General features: G+C 55.5%; 1 protein-coding gene across 2 annotated transcripts; it reads right to left on the reverse strand.

Annotated features, from left to right (window-relative positions):
• Positions 1-1,336: 1,336 nt before the first annotated feature.
• On the reverse strand, positions 1,337-10,095 carry THEMIS2 (thymocyte selection associated family member 2). Of its 2 annotated transcripts, none has more exons than XM_051638252.1 (5): positions 9,985-10,095; positions 4,545-4,685; positions 4,246-4,446; positions 2,965-4,048; positions 1,337-2,411 (listed from the first exon to the last, which is right to left on the reverse strand). In XM_051638252.1, exons 1-5 carry the CDS (start codon positions 10,076-10,078, stop codon positions 2,051-2,053), a joined length of 1,881 nt encoding a protein of 626 aa, XP_051494212.1. In that variant the 5' UTR covers positions 10,079-10,095; the 3' UTR covers positions 1,337-2,050. The 2 variants fall into 2 exon arrangements, with proteins under 2 accessions (XP_051494212.1, XP_051494213.1); XM_051638253.1 differs by having other exon boundaries at positions 2,252-2,411; positions 4,246-4,435.
• Positions 10,096-16,780: the final 6,685 nt, after the last annotated feature.

Raw genomic sequence — 16,780 nt, forward strand, 5'->3', positions numbered from 1 at the left:
TCCAGCAGCCCTAGAAGCCAAAGGTACTGTGTTGTTTCCTGTTTGCAAGAGGTGTGCAGGTTAGGAAGAAAATAATTTTTGGAAGATGATGGTATTGCTTGCAGTAAAGAGTTGTGTGACTGGACAAAACACTTGTGCCTGGAGAGGAAAAACTTGTTGGCTGAGGAGGGAATTTTAAGTGTCAATTTGCTGTTTGATCTTCAAAGCGTCCAGGAGCATCTGCTTTTGTCTGGCTAGTGGGATGATTTGGAATAGGTCTTAAGGGAGCATTGGCTGCTTCACAAAAAGTTTGCACTTAAAACTATCTATGAACTGACAATGAAACCTGAACTCAGAATGTCCCTGCTCATGGCAGGGAGTTTGGAATCTGATTATCTCTAAGGTCCCTTCCAACCTTAACCATTCTATCAATGCTTTTTGCTCAAACAAAGGAGACAAGAAAAAACACTCAGTAGTTCTGATTTTCTCTGCTCTGCTGTCCTCCCTGGAGCTCATCCACTTCCCAGCCATAGTCCAGTGATTAGTTTTTCCCCGAGAGAAGGAAAAGCAGGGTACTGGGGTGACCTAAACGTCTGTTGGCCCCTGCCATGTGTCTCTTGGTTGAAGTTTTATAGATTGTATGTAGCCATGAAGAAAGGCTGAGAGCTGGGATTGTTCAGCCTAGAGGAGTCTCCAGGGAGACCTTGTGGCCTTTTGATACTTACAGGGAGTAAGTATCCCTATATGGGAGATGGAGAGGGATGTTTTACCAGGGTCTGTAGTGACAGGACAAGAGGCAACAGTTTAAAACTGGAGACGGGTGGGCTTAGGCTGGACATGGGGAAGAAATTTCTTATGGTGATGGTGGTGAGACACGGGAACAGGTTGCCCAGGGAGGTCCCTGGAAGTGTTGGATGTCAGGTCAGACAAGGCTCTAAGCAGCGTAACAGTGGAATGAGTTGGATCTTTAAAGGTCTCTTCTAGCCCAAACCATCCTGTGATGCTGTGCCCCTATGATGTAGGTGCTGTGTATGAATGGCTAGTGCCTGTTTGCAGATGAGAGCTGCTTCTCCCTCCTTGGATGAGTGTTCAGTAACAGGACCTCAAGAGCAATAGTGTCTTTCCCACAGTGCTGATTTGAGGAGGAAGTGCCAATACCAAGAACAAATCCCAGGGCAGAGCCAAAGGAAACCAGCACAAACCCAAGCTAGGACTCCCAGTGAAAGAGATCCATCCTCTCTGCAGTTCTGGGACTCTGCCCTAGGCACTGAGGAAGGAATGATGGACTGAAAAACTGAACCCAAAGCTACTCTTCACAGGGAGAGAGGGGGAAAAAAACACACAATTTTATCTTAAATTATATTTAAAAATTAACTTTACTGCTCTTATTTGAAAGAAGAGGAGCACAGTTTGTGATGCAGGAGTGCAACACCTGCTTGCTCTCAGTGCGAAGCTCCCCTTGTCAGCTTTTTTCCCTAATGCACATCAGGACTGTGAGGTCTTTGTCTCTGCCAATTTCCCAGGGCTTTGCCAAACTTGCAGGAAGGAACAACTGAACTTTGGTGCATTTTGTTTTCAGGTAATGTTTTTTGCATCCAATGCCATCAGTGCAGCAGGGGCCTTTGTAGGTGCCAAAAAGCTGCAGGAGTGGAACAATCAGGAAGGAACTGTGCAGGTCTGTTGCTGCCCATTGCAAGTGCAGCTAAAAAAGGATGAGAAAGCCAAAGCCAGCAAAACCTGAAGCCACAGTGGTTTTACAATGTTTCTACAACGTTGGTGAGAAATTATTGCAGAGTGAGGAGTGGTTTTGGCTGTGCTTTAGAAAAATGCCTTGTGAAATTGGATTTCTGACATGCAATTGTAAAAATATGTCACTCGCTGGTTTGAGCCCCAGCTGGGTCATCACCTGCCCTGTGTGAGGTACCTTGTCATGTCAGCCTCATCCCACTCCACATGCCAAATACTGCCTGGACATGCTGGCCCCAAAGCATGTCCCATCTGAAAGCACTGGCAATCCCAACTCAGGTGCTGTAATGTGGTGGAGCACAGTGAGATCCATGTCCTCTGCATCTCAGTGACATCTTGGTGGCCACCCATCTGTGTGCTGGTCTGGTGCTGCTGGAGAGTCCCACGGGTGACAGCTGAGGGGACAGCCCACAGCACAACGGGGATTTATTCTGAGCCACGGGCATCCCAGAGGTGTGTGGGCTGCTTGCCCTTGAGGAGTGGTCACCCTTCTGCAAGATTGAAGCAGTTTATTTAGCCTTTGCAAGTAACTACCAATGTCATGCGGGGTCTCACAGTGTTTGGAGGCTGGGTGGCTTCCAGAAATGAGGACTAGAAAGGAAAAATCGTCTGCATTTTGTGAATTATCTTTTGCATGTTGCCATCGACGGTCTCGTAATCGTGTTCGGTGCCGTCGCTCTCTGTGCCTGGAAGGGAAGAGAGAGCAGAGCCTGCAGCGGGGCAGGGCAGGGGCCGCCCCGCGCTGCCCTCTCCCCACGGGGGGTGTGCGACGTGGCAGCGGCTCTGCCACGGCAGACACCGGCCTCGGGGCCCCTCCCGTGTGGGGGCAGGAGGGCTCTGCATTCGATAGTGATGGAGGCCAAGGGCGAACCGGGGCTGGTTCCTGCACCACCGCCCTGAGGTCCAGCCTGGCTGCCCCTCGTGCCGTGGTCCTGGCGTGGGACGAGGGGATGAGGAGGTCTCCCCATGGGTGCCCCCCCCGTGTGTGGTACAAGGGGACAGGGCAGACCCTGTGGGTATCCCCATCCTGTGGGGAACTCTTGGGTCCCCCCCCCGCATCTGGGAGGAGAGGATGGGGCGATGCAGCCCCCGTGGGACCCAGCTGGCTGGGCTGCAGGGGTCCGCAGCGGAGCAGGAGGGCAGCCCGGAGGTCGGCAGCCCCCCCGCCTTCAGCACCACCCCTGGGCCCCCCGTCCTCCCGCCAGGGCAGCGCATCTCTGGGAGGTGTCGGGGTCTCACCTGTGTCCTCGGGGGGTCCCCGCCGGCCGTCCTGGCCGTGGGGGCTGGGCCGGGGCGGGAGCGGCGGCAGGGGCGGGGGGGCCGCGGGCGGAGGGGCGCTCCCCGGGGCCGGTCCCCGCCTGGGCTGGCTTGGGGGGCCGGGGGGGCGGCGGGACGGAGCCCCCGGGCAGCTGGGCCAGCAGCTGGTAGTAGAAGGTCTCGGTCAGCTCCTCCACCCGGGAGCGGCGGGTGCAGGGGCCGGGGGGCTGCACGGGCCCCTCGCGCAGCACGACGGGGAAGTCGATCCAGCGCGGGGGGATCTCGAAGCCCTCCTGGGGCCGCTGGCAGAAGCTGCCCACCAGGAAGGGCTGCTCCAGGCGGGCCTCCAGGCGCAGGGCGGGCAGGGCCCCCAGCTCGTCCTGCTCCAGCTGCGGGTCCGGGGCCGCCACCCGCACCTCGCAGGGCAGCGGCTGCCGCGCCAGCAGCTCCGCCAGCCCGTACTTCTTGCTGCCGCTCGTCTCCTCCACGAAGCCGCCGCCCAGGTCCAGCGGCAGCAGCAGCTCCTCGCCCTCCTCCTCCTCCTCCTCGCCGAGGCGCCGGCAGAGCAGCCGGGTGCCGGGGCCGCTGCCCCGCAGCCCCCGCGCCTCCAGCCGGTCGCCCAGCCCGAGCGGGGCCCCGTGGCGGCCGCGGGCCTCGCAGTCCCGGGTCACCACCACGCGCAGCCCCTGCCCGGCCCGCAGCCCGCCCGCCAGCTCCCGCACCCCCGCGAACTGCCGCGGCCGCCGCCGGAACCGGCCCCCGTAGGCGCTGGAGAGGAGGAAGTGGCGGCGGCTGCCGGGGGCCGAGGCCAGGACCCGCCAGGCCCCGGAGCGGCCGTGGAGCTGCAGCAGCTGCCCCCGCCGCAGCCGCGACAGCCAGGGGCTCTGGAAGGCGGCGGGGCCGGGCGGAGCCTCCAGGACCTCGGCCTGGGTGGGCAGCAGCTCCTCCCTGCGCAGCAGGTCGCTCAGCAGCAGCGGCCGGGCGAAGCGGACGTGCTGGGCCTGCTCCGTGACATCCTCCACATCCACCTCCAGCGTGGAGGGGATCCTCACCGCGTCCCGCCGCACTGCGGGGCACAGGCGCCTTCACCCCTCTCCTCGACCCCGCGCGGGGCAGGACCCCACCTCATGGCCCCCCACGCCCCGAGCAACCCCCCACAGCAGCCCCTGACTCCGCAGCCTCATCCCCCAACCCCTCCTGCCCCAATCCCGCCTGCCCCGACCCCAGCGCCCTGCCCCGCATCCCCGCCCCGCCCGGACTCACGCTGCATGGCGGCCCGCACCTCGTAGACGGGCTGCAGGAGCAGGATGTGCGGGCCGATCGCGGGGCACAGCAGCGGCTGCGGCCGCCCGTCCCACTGCCCCAGCACCTGGCGCAGGGTCAGCCCCCGCTGGCTGCCGCCCTCTGGGAGCTGTTCCCGCGGTGCCCGGTGCGTTCCTGGGGCTGGCGCAGGCTGGAAAAGACCTGTGGGACCATGAGGCTGAGCCCACGGGGGCTGCAAAGGTCTCCCCCACAGGGCAGCACCCCTGGGGTTCGGGCCGGGACAGAGCAGCCCTGCTCACCCTGAAATGTCGATAGCAGCTCCGTTGTCTGCCCTGTCTCCGTGTCCTCACAGATGACCTTCTGCAGTTCTATGGCCGTGACTTGCAGCAGGTCACCTGTGGCCAAGCAGCACTCGTTGCCTGCGATCTCATACACGGACCCTGCAGGGTGAGGAGGGAGATTTCCTCAAAGAAAATTCCTCCACCAGCATTTCATAGACTCACAGAATGGTTTGGATTGAAAAGGACCTTAAAAATCATCTAGATCCAGTCTCCTGCCGTGAGCAGGGACACCTCCCACTAGACCAGGTTGAATCATAGACTCATAGAATCATAGAATATTATATATATATAATGCTATACATATATGTTATATATATGTTGGAAGGGACTCATCAGGACCATCAAGTCCAACTCCTGTTGGAGTCCCCTGTAGGGCACCCCAAGAATCACCCCATGTACCTGAGAGCATCATCCAAAGGCTTCCTGAACGCAGGCAGGTTGGTGCTGTGACCACTGCCCTGGGGAGTTTGTTTCAGTGCTCAACGACCCTCTGGCTGAAAAACCTTTTCCTGATATCCAACCTAAACCTCCTCTGATTCAGCTTCCTGCCATTTCCCCCAGGCCTGTCCCTGGTCACAGGAGTGAGGAGATCAGGACCTGCCCCATCTCCTCCCCTGGTGAGGAACCACAGACTGCAATGAGGTCACCCCTCAGCCTCCTCCAAGCTGAACAATCCAAGTGACCTCGGCTGCTCCTCATAACTTATCCCATCCAGACCCTTCCCCATCCTCATGACTCTCCTCTGGACACTCTCCAACAGCTTTGTGTCCTTTTTACATTGTGATGCCCAACCCTGCAGGCAGTGCTCCAGGTGAGGCTGCACCAGAGCAGAGCAGGACAATCCCCTCCCTGGACTGGCTGGCAACCCCTGCTCCATGCCCCCCCGGACAGGGCTGGCTCTTCTGGATGGTTTCTCCAAGCCCCATCCAACCTGCCCTTCAACACTTCCAGGAATGTGGCAGCCACAGCTTCTCTGGGCATCCTGGGCTGGTGTCTCACCACCCTCTCTAAGATGTCCCTTACTGCTTCTTCAGAATGCCTGCAGGATGTTGGTGCTCCTGTCCAACACTTCGGAGCTTCTGACTGAACTCAGCCGTGTGAAGGAGGTGCACGAGTGGTGGCAGCAGGGGCAGGAGGCCCAGGAGGAGCACAGAGACATGATCTAGCATGTAGGAATGGGGTTAGGAAAACCAAAGTGTGCCCAGACCTGAATCTGTTGAGGGATGGGAAGGGCAACAAGAAAGGCTTCTACTGGTACATCAACAGCAAAAGGAAGGCTGGTGAAAATGTGGGTTTGCTGCTGAATGGAGAAGAGGACCTGGTCATGAAGGACACAGCAAAGGTGATGTGCTCAAAGCCTTCTTGGCATCACTCTCAGTATGACCAACCTTCAGCAATTTCTGAGATCAGGAGGAAAGTCTGGAGCAAGGCAGACTTGCCCTTGGTGGAGGAGGACCAGGTGGAGGAACACGAACCTGTGTCTGTGGTGGGGCCATGGGGACCGTGGCCCCTGAAATTGCAGGAGGGACCATGGGTGGGGTGGAGGTGCTGGGAAAGGAATGTGGGTGCTCAGGGAAAGGCAGAGCTGGTCCATGGGCCCATTGGTGGGCAGAGGTGGGGCTGGCACAGGGTCACCCTGTGAGCAGGGCGAGCTGGTGCCTTTGGCCCCAGTGGGAACTTGTTTGTTTAGGGCTCAGGCACACAGAGCCACCCTGGTGTGTCCGGGCAGGGTGGAGAGAGCTGGGCACGCAGCTGGGGACGGGCTGGTGTCCCCGCTGGGCAGCGGCTCCTGAGGGCAGGGGCTGCTGGAGGCGCTGCCGCCCCGACCGGTGCCGGCTCCGGGTGGAGCTGGGGCTGGGACCGGCTGGGGGTGCCTGCCCTGGGAGGGACCTCGAGGTGGAAATAAAGGTGAAAAAATAAACTGCAGGAAGAGGTGGATGAAAGCTGGGAAGTTTCCGAAAGTATTGTATGTTGTGCAAGTCCCAGCCCCCTCCTCCAGCCCCCCAGGCCGCTCTGACAGCACCGAGGGCAGGGTCTGAAAAGGGAAAGACAGAGCCGGGCTGCCCCGAGCACGGAGCTGCCCCACAGCCCCGGGTTAACTCCACACGCTCCTGGCATGGATGGTCCCTTGTCTGGCAGCAGGAACAGACACCAGTGGCTGCGCTGCCCTCCAGCTCCAGCGCAGCACCGGAGCCACAGCGGATCTGCAGCTTCCAGCAGGGCCAGGAATGCAGAGGTGAGCAGTGTGTGGCTGGGGGGAGGAGCCCAAAGGGGCAGTGACCACCAGCAGCTGGTTTAACCTCTCGGGAACCTACCCAAATTTTTGTTAACAAAAGGCCAGAATGAATAAGATGATCAGCAATAGCGGGAAATCCAGAAGTGTTCAAGAAACATCATCAGGGCAGGACAGCCTGTCTGCGGGGTGCAACGTGGAATCACGGAATCACAGAATGGTTAGAGTTGGAAGGGACCTTTAAGATCATCGATTTCCAACCCCCCTGCACGGGCAGGGACACCTCCCGCTAGATCGGGTTGCTCAGAGCCCCGCCCAACCTGCCCTAGTGCCCTCTGATCTGTCTGCAAGGTCCAGCACCAGCACCCAAGGGAATACACAACCAGGAGGCTGGAAAAGGGTCTTTGTTTGTTTGTAAGGAACCAGGAATACCTGGAAGCTGTCGAGCCCGTGTCCCAGAAAACTCCCAGTGCTGGTAAGTGTGCAGGGGCGGTGACAGGGGAGAAGAGCAGTGCAGAAGAGCTCAACTGGAATGGCTGGAGACTGAACCCAGGTAACTCAGATCAGAAATGCAGCAGGAAAGTTTCAGCACCTGATCACACTGTGAATGGATGGGGCAGAGATGCTCTTGCTGGAGCAGGAGCTCCTCAGGCCATGCTACCACATCACAATACCCTCCAACACAAGCAATACCCACTTCTGCCCTTAAATCTCTGCATTCACTGAGCTGCAACCAAAGCTTCTGTGCAGCCCCAGGTGTCTCCCCTCCCTGAGATGAACTCAGGACAGACCCCTCACTGTGGGAAGCAGCAAGCAGGCTGCTGCTGCTGTTGGAGCAGGGGTCTTTTTATTAGTTTAGCAATGTTAAGATGTTGTTAAGTCTCTAACCATCCTAACTGAGAGGTCATGACAGTCTGGTGAGGTTCCTGCTGATTGGAAAAAAGGTCCCACGGCCCCTGTTTTTAAAAAGGACAAAAAGGCTCCAGGCTGGTCAGTCTCACCTCTGTGCCTGGCAAGGTCATGGAGCAGATCCTCCTGGGAAGTCTGCTAAGGCACATGGAAAATAAGGAGGTGATTGGTGACAGCCAACATGGCTTCACTAAGGGCAAGTCATGCCTGACCCATCTGGTGACCTTCTACACCAAGGCTACAGAGATGGTGGATGGTGGCAGAGCAGCTGATGTCATCTACCTGGAATGGTGCAAGGGGTTTGACACTGTCCCACATGACATCCTGGTCTGCAAACTGGCAAGGCATGGATTTGACAGATGGATCACTCAGTGGATAAGAGATTGGCTGGATGGCCCCACCCAGAGTTGTGGTCAGTGGCTCCATGTCCAAATGGAGGCAGGTGATGAGTGGTGTCCCTCAGGGGTCAGTACTGGGACCAGGGCTGTTCAACACCTTTGTTGGAGACATGGACAGTGGGACTGAGTGTGTCCTCAGCAGGTTTGCTGGTGACCCCAGGCTGTGCAGGGTGGCTGGCACCCTAGAGGGAAGGGATCCGTCCAGAGGGAGCTGGACAGGCTGGAGAGGTGGCCAATGCCAGGCTCCTGAGGTTCAACAAGGCCAAGTGCAGGGTCCTGCCCCTGGGTCAGCACAACCCCAGGCACAGATCCAGGCTGGGGGGAGAATGGCTGGAGAGCAGCCCTGAGGAGAAGGACGTGGGGTGGGAGGAGATGAGAAGCTGGACATGAGCCACCAGTGTGTGCTGGAGCCCAGAGGCCAATTGTGTCCTGGGCTGCATCCAAAGAAGTGTGGCCAGCAGGGCCAGGGGGGATCCTGCCCCTCTGCTCTGCTCTGGTCAGAGCCCACCTGGAGTAATTTGTCCAGCTCTGGAGCCCTCAGCACAGGAGAGACATGGAGCTGTTGGAGAGGGGCCAGAGAAGAGAAGATGATCCAAGGGCTGGAGCAGCTCTGCTCTGGAGACAGGCTGTGTTGGGGTGTTCAGCCTGGAGAAGAGAAGGCTCCAGGGAGACCTGAGAGCAGCTTCCAGTGCCTGAAGGGGCTCCAGGAAAGCTGGGGAGGGGCTTTTCACTGGAGAGGGCAGTGACAAGACAACGGGTAATGATTTTAAACTGAGAGAGGGGAGATTTAGGTTGGACATCAGGAAGAAATTCTTCACCCTGAGGGTAGAAGGGCACTGGAACAGGTTGCCCAGGGAGGTTGTTGATGCCCCCTCCCTGGAGGTGTTCAAGGGCAGGTTGGATGAGGCTTGTGCAGCCTGGTCTGGTGGGAGGGGTCCCTGCTCAGAGCAGGGAGGTTGGACCCTGATGATCTTTAAGGTCCCTTCCAACCTTCACCATTCCATGATTCTGTGTTATCAAGGCCACCAGAAGTCCTTGGGGGAGCTAAACATCCACTCTGAGCTACAGAGAAGCAGCACGAGATCACCCTGAGCACTTCACTTACTCTTTAAAAGTCAGTGTAACCCAAACAAATGCTACAAATCCTACAAGTCCTGATGACAATTGGCACATCAGTGTTGCCAGGATCCTGCTGTGTGTTCCCAGCTTCTTGGGAGCCCCAGAAATCCAGCAAATGCTCTTCATACAATCATAGAATCATAGAATCCTGGGGTTGGAAGGGACCTTGAAAGATCAATGCTGATTTCTAGCTCCATTTCACCACCACCATTGCCACCAGCTGAGGAAGCTATGTTGATCAAGATTTCTCATCAACCTAAGATGTCTCCAGGGATGCCACCCAGGAGAAAGCAGAGCTCAGACCAGGCTGCTCTCTGTGCCCTTGCTGGGGCCAGGGACAATGCCTGTCCCTCCAGGCACCAGGCATGTGGCTCCATCCCTGGCAAATCCACAGCCAGCAGGTGATTCACTGCCTGGGAGGAGAGCTGGGCATGAGGTGGAGGAGCAGCTTGGATGGTTCTTGGTGCCCCATCCCAGCAGCATGACTGAATGCACTAGGGCACTCAGCTGGGTGGGCCTTGGGTATAGAAGGGAAAGGGTTTGCAAGCAGCTGTGCCTTAGGCACCAGTGTCTGTTGGTGGCACCAGGACCTGTGCCTCTCCCTGGGCATGGGCACACTGGTGGCAGGGGACCAGCCATTTCAGGGGAGGAGTGAGGAGCCTGGGCTGCAGCAGCAGAGCTGGGGGAGGTGGCACAACTCTGGGGCACCCTTGGCAGGCAGCAGGTCTCCAGCACTCACCTTGGAAGTAGACACCAGAGCAAATCCTGAGGATGCGGGGCAGGGTGGTGGGGTCCAGGGAACAGATGTATTCCTGGAAGGAGAGGGGCTCCATGGCTGTGCTGCCCGGTGCTCGGGGGCACTCTGCAGAGTGGGAACTGTGGGAAACAGCTCTGGGTTCAGCTTTCACTTCTGTTTATCTTTCACTTCTGCTTCTAGCCATGGTAAGTTCCCTCCCTGGTGACAGGCCCACACTGTGGGCAGCTCTCCAGCCCACACAGACCGGCCAATGTGCTGCTGGGACCATCCTCTTCCTGACACCCATCACAGCCTGGAACTCCCCAGTCCTGTCCTGCTGTTGGATGGAGGGATGGAGCCCCAGCTTTTCCACCATGCAGTCCTGGCTGGGCTGAGGTTCCAGCCTGTCCTACTGACCTCCAGCTGACCACACTGAATGTGTCCCCTGTACCAGCCTGTCTTGTCACCCTGCAGCAGGGCCAGCCAGAGCCAGGGAGCAGAGGTCAGGTCTGGGTGGACCATGCCAGGGGAAGTGATGGGCTGTGTCCAGACAGCCATCACCAACACACACACCTCCATCCTGCTCATCTCTGGGCTTTCACACTCCACTTGCCTGCTCTGCACACCCCATGCATCACACCCTGGCTGCGTCCAGCCTGTGGAGGAGCAGAAGTCAGCAGGGCTGGACAGTGTGACCGGTGGCAGCACCAGCCATGGGAAAGGCAGAGCCAAATTCCTATGGCTCCAGGTCAGGCAGTGGCACCTGTGCCCCTCTCCTGCAGAAACTAGCCCTGTCCTTCCCCAGAGCAGCAGAGATGGGCCCTGCAGCTGCCAGCCCCACAGGCTGCTGAGCTTCAGTGTTGTTGTGGTTTCCCTTTAATTTGCACTGTGACCCAAATGGAAGCTGCAGGCGGGATGGGACTTCATGTAGAAATGAAACTTGAAGAATAGATGATGCTAGGAAAAAAAAAAGTCTTTCTGCTTTGATTCCAGCCGCAGAAGTCAGCTGCACTTCCTGTTTCCTGTTGCTGAGTGTAAGATGAAGCCATCTGAGGGGCAGGGAGTGCTGGCACATCAAGATTTCCCCTGTGCAGGGCAGCTCCAGGGGCCACGAGGGCTGCAGGGATGGCTAGAGGACTTCAGGCCAAACTGACACTTGGAGCTGGACTGTCCTTGGCACCAGAGCAAGTCTTGACAACCTACAAGGATGGAGCCCTTCCACCTCTCTGGGGACCTGCTGAAGGGCTGCACCACCCTCCCAGAGATGTTTTCCTAGTGCCCTCCCTGTCCTGTCTGCCATTGCAGGGAAGAACTTGGCTCTGTTATCAGCAGAACTGTCCTTCAAGCAGATGCACGGTGCTGTTGGATCACCCTTCTCCACCTCTTCACCAGACAAAGCCAGCCCAGCTCTCATGAACACTCCTTGGTTGTGTGCCCAGCCCCATGACCATCTTGGTTGCCCTTTGGTGGTCTGTCTCCCACATTCCTCTGGCTGGACTCAGGGTTCAACTTTGTGCCTGCTATTCCCAGTGCAGACAGGCAGGAGGAACAGCTTCCCTTGATCTGTCAGCCAGTCTGGCCTCAGTCCTGCCTGTGGTTTGTGCTGTTCACAGCAAGAGCACAGGCATGGTGTTAAACATTTAGGAGAGGATGAAGGGGGAAAGATCTGGGAGCTGCCACGTACGAGCCTGCTCTGTCCCCAGCAGGATGGGCTGTCTCAGGTGGGCTGAGCCAGGTGGGCTCAGCATCACTGCAGAAAGTGCCCAGATGCTGAGCCAGTGCTGATAGGACACGGCAAGATCTAGAGCTGGGCAGTGGTGCTGTCAATTATTAATTGAAATAAGTAAAATTTTTTTGAAAAAATCACATTAGGGAAAAAAATTACATAAAAGAGAACATAAGGGAGACACAGAATAAAAGCAGGGCCTAGGTAACAGTGAAGCAGTGAGAATGACACAAAACCAGATTCCAACTAGAGAAAAACACCCCCCAGTAGTCACCAGCCCTTGAGACAGGCCTGCAGGGCAGATGGAAGGGGTGGACAGGAGCTCTGCCCACAGCTTGGCCTGGGGACAGCCTGGAGCTCTGGGGAAAAACACACAGAGTAACTGAAATCACCCTGTGAATCTATTAACGAGCCATTAGCAGCCTGAAATCCACACCCACAGGCTGGAGGGACCCCTGCTAACAACAACCCCCCACTCTTGGAGCAGGCACAGTGACATTCCTGAGCATTTCCCCTTGGAATGGCAGCGAGGGGTTAGTGACCCATCGTGTGTGCAGTGAAAGAGCAATGTTAGAGATCAAGTTCCTTCTCATGTTTTGGGCATAAAAGTAGCATTTGTGTTTCAGGAGCTGAGCTTGCTGTGTGGAACACCCCCTGCTCCCTGCTCTGTGCAGAACTGGGTATTGCAGCAGATCTCTGGGCTCTGTGTGAATTGGCTCCTTGCACTGTGGGTGGCAGACCCACAGTTGGGACAGCAGTGGCACACAAGCCCAGGTGACCTGTGTGCCATCAGCTTTATCAGCATGAAGATGGAATGGGACACAGTGCCTGGCAAAGTATCCTCTGTACCAATAGCTGGGAAGAAAAGTGTATTTCACTGTATCAGTGTCAAAAATCCCAGAAAGGCAGGCCCAAACTAACTCTCAATATGGTCTAGAGAAGCCACCAAGTCTGCAGAGCTTGTCCCTCTGAGGGTGTTTTGCTCATCCAAGGCAGAGTTCAGGGAGATGAACAGATGTACTGCTCTAGAAACCACAGGTTAAGTGAAAGAGCCAACAGCAAAGGTCTCTGCACACCAAGTATCTAACCCTCCATTCCCAAACAGGCCCCAAGGAACCAGCCATGTACCTAGACAGTCCAAAACCCCAGTGGGTTTTTGCTGAGACCTTTGTTTGCAGCTGCAGGAAGAGAACAAGGGCTTCCCCTGCTGATGTCTAGTTCAAAACAGATGAGGCTGGGCACAGCCAGCCCTGCACACCTCTGTTCTGCTGCCAGTCTGGGGGGAAGGGGAGTGGGTCAGGGAACAGAAGGAATTAGTTTGAAAACCGGTCATAGAAAAAATATGTCTAAAAATAAAAGGTCACTTCAGGAACTGGAAACATAGAGTGGCCTAAACTGGACAGCTCAGCAACCACAGTTCAGCATGCAACAACTGGTTGTGGTTGGAGAAGGTACCAAAGACCATCTGCTCTTTGCTGAGGTTTCATCCCAGGTACAAGCAATAACTCAACACCCAGCAGAGCTGGCACTGAGGAAGGACCCAGTGCTAGAGCAGCTCCCTGGAGCTCTGCTCCTCAACATGCTGCTGGGCACTGCCAGTCCAGCAGCCCCTTATTCCCAGGGCAGGTGAGAGGTGCAGGGAAAGATGCTGATACCCCAGCTGCAGAGGGTGGCTGTGACAGGGCAGCTGAGGACCCAGTGTGCAAATCTCCCTGGGAAATTTAGAAAAATGAAAGCAGCCATGGAGGCATCAAACATTCTTGATACAGATACAATGAGCACAGCCACAGGCAGCAACCATGGTCAGCTCAAAAGCCTGAAGGCTCCTGCCTGAAATAGACTTCCAGGGGCAGGTCTCTGGGCTGCTGAGCTCCAGCAGCAGAGCCAAGGCTTGGCCATGGTGAGCCAGAGCCAAGGAGGAAGCAGCATCTCTTTGGGGATGGGGATGAGTTCCAAGGAAAAGGGAGTGAGGAGAGGCAAAGACATGTTCCAAACAGCTCACTATGGGTCACAGGGCTGAGCAGCTCTCCCAAGTGCTGGCTGCCCTTTCCTGGCAGCTTACTCTTAAGTCTGATTTCATCAGCAGATGGGTGAGGGAGGTTGTTGCTTTGCAGCTACCCAGAAGCTTGTGCAGTAGACTGTGAGGTTTGGGATGGCTCTGAGAACAGAACAGTTACAGGAAGAAAAGGCAGCAAACCCCTCAAGGCTCCATCAACCCAAACACAGCCGAAGTGATCCTGCCCAGCAGCTGCCCCCTTCAGAGGGGTCTTATGCAACAGCAGCACAGCACAAATGTGCTCCAACTCAGCAGCACGTGCAGCAGAGGAAATTGGAGCACCAAGTGATAAAACTGCTCATCCCAGAAGCAAGAGCTGACTCATTGCCAAGGCCAGCAGAGCTGTGCAGCAGGAAGGCCTAGAAAAAGGGAACATCATTAGCTGAGGGTCCTGATGGCATTGCAGGGTCACATCCAGCACCTTGATGATATTGTCCATGCTTGTCTGTTGGAGCTGACAGGTGCTTCCCTGCCATTCACTGCCCAGCTCTGTGCTCAGGCTAAACCAGCACCATCCCTCACTGCTCAAGTCAGAGCATTATTCTCTCTGAGGTCAGTGCCTGGTACAGGGCCCAGCCCAGGTTATCTATCTTTGCAAAGGTGTCCTCTCCTCCTCCTTCAAGCAACAATATTCCACCATGCAGCACAGCACAGGGTGATGGGTGAGCCAGGACTCAAGAGCTGGTTTGCTTCTCACCCTGCTGAGGCTCCAGCAAGGGTGAGGAGGATGGACAGAAGGAGCAGGGGACTTGGATCAGAAAGTTGCCACTTTCTGCCTCATGCAGTGAATCAAGAAACAATGCAATTGCTTTTTACACCTCCAGTTGTGCATTTGCTTGAGCAGAGCAGAACACACCCAATGTTAACATCATGGACAAACAAAAGAGAAAAATCTGTTGGAAATAGTTTGCAGAAAATTCAAATGCTGAACTAGGTGTGAGTGCCAGTACTGACTAGGATTCCATTCAGCAGCGGCACAGTCTGCATCTCAGCACAACTAGTTGTATTCTGCATATTGAGTAACTGAGATAAAGTTGTCAAGAGATAACAAGAAAAACCAGAATCTCTCTTAACAAATGGGCCCAGTAAAGAAAAACTGCTGGCTAGCAACTGCCACCGACAGAGGGTCATTATCAGTCTCTCACAGCTGCCTTCTGCAAAACCTGGGCTGGTGTCGCGAGCCGATGCCAGGGGGATGTGGGACATGAGGTGCTCTGCCTTCATGGACACCCCCTGCCAGCATGGGGCATCCTCCTGCCCTGCACACAGGGCTGTCAGCTGCCCTGCTACTCCCAAAGTTCCCAAAGGAGATGCTCAGGAAAACAGCACTAAGTTCTGTGGTGCTCCCACTGCTCAGGTGACAGCTGGTGGATAGAGCTACTGGGAAAACACACCACTGGCTTCCTATTCCCACCCACAGGGTACCATTCCAGACACACTACATCAGATATTTAATTACCATTTATTTCTAGCCTTCAGACTTCTCACCTGACATTTTGACACTCATTTTCTTACCCTGCCCATTTTAGCCATTACCTTGGCCTCTGGAGAGCCTCGTCAGGCTCTAACAGGTAAGATGTTCAGCTTTCAGCACCCTTCTTTGTGCCACTCCTTTTACCCATATGGTTTGCTCCCCATTTTCTTCATGTGGTGTGGCTGGCAAAAAGGGTAAAGGGATGCAGAGGCATTCAGGAACAGGCAGATGATGTCTGTGCTGTAGGACAAAGAAAAGCTCAGGAATAAGCCTTCAACAGGCCAACTTCAGGTCATGGGGACAAAAAAGCACACCAGTCATGAGCAGCTACAGGGAACAAAGTTGTCCACCTGCTCTTCTGCTGTCCAATCTTAACAGAGGAACCACTAACATCCCTAAAGGAATTGCCAGGCAACTGGCATTTCCACAGATTTTAGGCATTCTGCACTGCTTGTCAAAAGTCCTAAACTTTGCTGCTGTCTGGCTGCAGCTGGGGGCCTGATGTTACCATATACAGGAGCACTAGTTGTCCTCCTCAAACAGAAGCAGGAGCTGTGATCCCACCAGCAGGGCTCCAGTCAGATGAGCACAGAAGAGATGTGAACTCAGGAGATCACATTAGCTGCTTGGATCCTCATCTTAAAGGTTTGTAGCACTCCCTGGAGTGGAGCACAAACTTCCTCTAACCTGTCAACAAGAGTGATTAGAGAGTTGAAGCAGGTAGTGGAATCACTGCTTAAACAGCCCATTTCCAGGCTTTTCCTCATTCTTGCCCAACCCTGAAATTGCTATCAAGGTAGCTGAGCACTCTGGTAAGCCTACACAGGGAGGAGTGGTAGAGAACAAGTTCCCGGTAGCTCTTCAAGTCATAAAACCAGCACTATTAAAAAGACACTGGAGGAAATTGGTTACATCTGCTTTCAAAAAGGACTTGCCCTGGGTTGATATGAGCATAAATACACCATTGCTTTCCCACCAGCAGGAATGCTGCTTCCATTTCCTCCAGGCTCAAGCAAGGAAAGGCCTCTTTGACATTATCTAGAAGTAGGTGGTGAACCTCAGGCAGGAAACAATCCATTACAGCCAGTATGTCAGTTAGTCCAGTATTACTGGCCAGTTCCACAAAGGCCAGCATCTACACAGGCAGTTCCCCATCTGGGTGTCCTTGCAAGATGACAGTAAAGCCACCTGGGCCATCACAAGCTGACCAGATGACCAGAGCAGTACTTGGAGCACACCCAGCATTTAAGACATTCTCTTCTTCTACCATTCTGCAAATGCAATGGAAACCTTTCCCAGATGTGTGCCAGAATACATGACAAGGTAGAGAGGGTGGACAGCAAAGATTTTGGCTCTTTGGCTGCTTCTCCCTTAAAGCTTCTCTGAAGATGACATCGGTTCTGGGAAAAGCAAAAGACAACACTGAAGCAAACATCAATGCTTGTGGAGCAGGCAGGACCTCTGAAGGAGGCAGGGGAAGCATCATGATTCATCTCAGGCACTAACATGATGCCTCTTCCTGCTTTACAGGTCATGGGACCTT

This window comes from Apus apus, chromosome 21 (assembly GCF_020740795.1).
Source record: "Apus apus isolate bApuApu2 chromosome 21, bApuApu2.pri.cur, whole genome shotgun sequence".
NCBI lineage: Eukaryota > Metazoa > Chordata > Aves > Apodiformes > Apodidae > Apus > Apus apus.

What these genes read in the sequence shown, in the direction of transcription:
- THEMIS2 (XM_051638252.1), bottom strand. Translation starts at nt 10,078, where the DNA reads ATGGAGCCCCTCTCCTTCCAGGAATACATCTGTTCCCTGGACCCCACC. An exon ending in GCTGCTATCGACATTTCAGG is followed by an intron (nt 4,447 to 4,544) that starts GTGAGCAGGGCT and finishes ATGGTCCCACAG; the next exon opens with GTCTTTTCCAGCCTGCGCCA. An exon ending in GGGACCCCCCGAGGACACAG is followed by an intron (nt 2,412 to 2,964) that starts GTGAGACCCCGA and finishes CTTCCCTTCCAG; the next exon opens with GCACAGAGAGCGACGGCACC.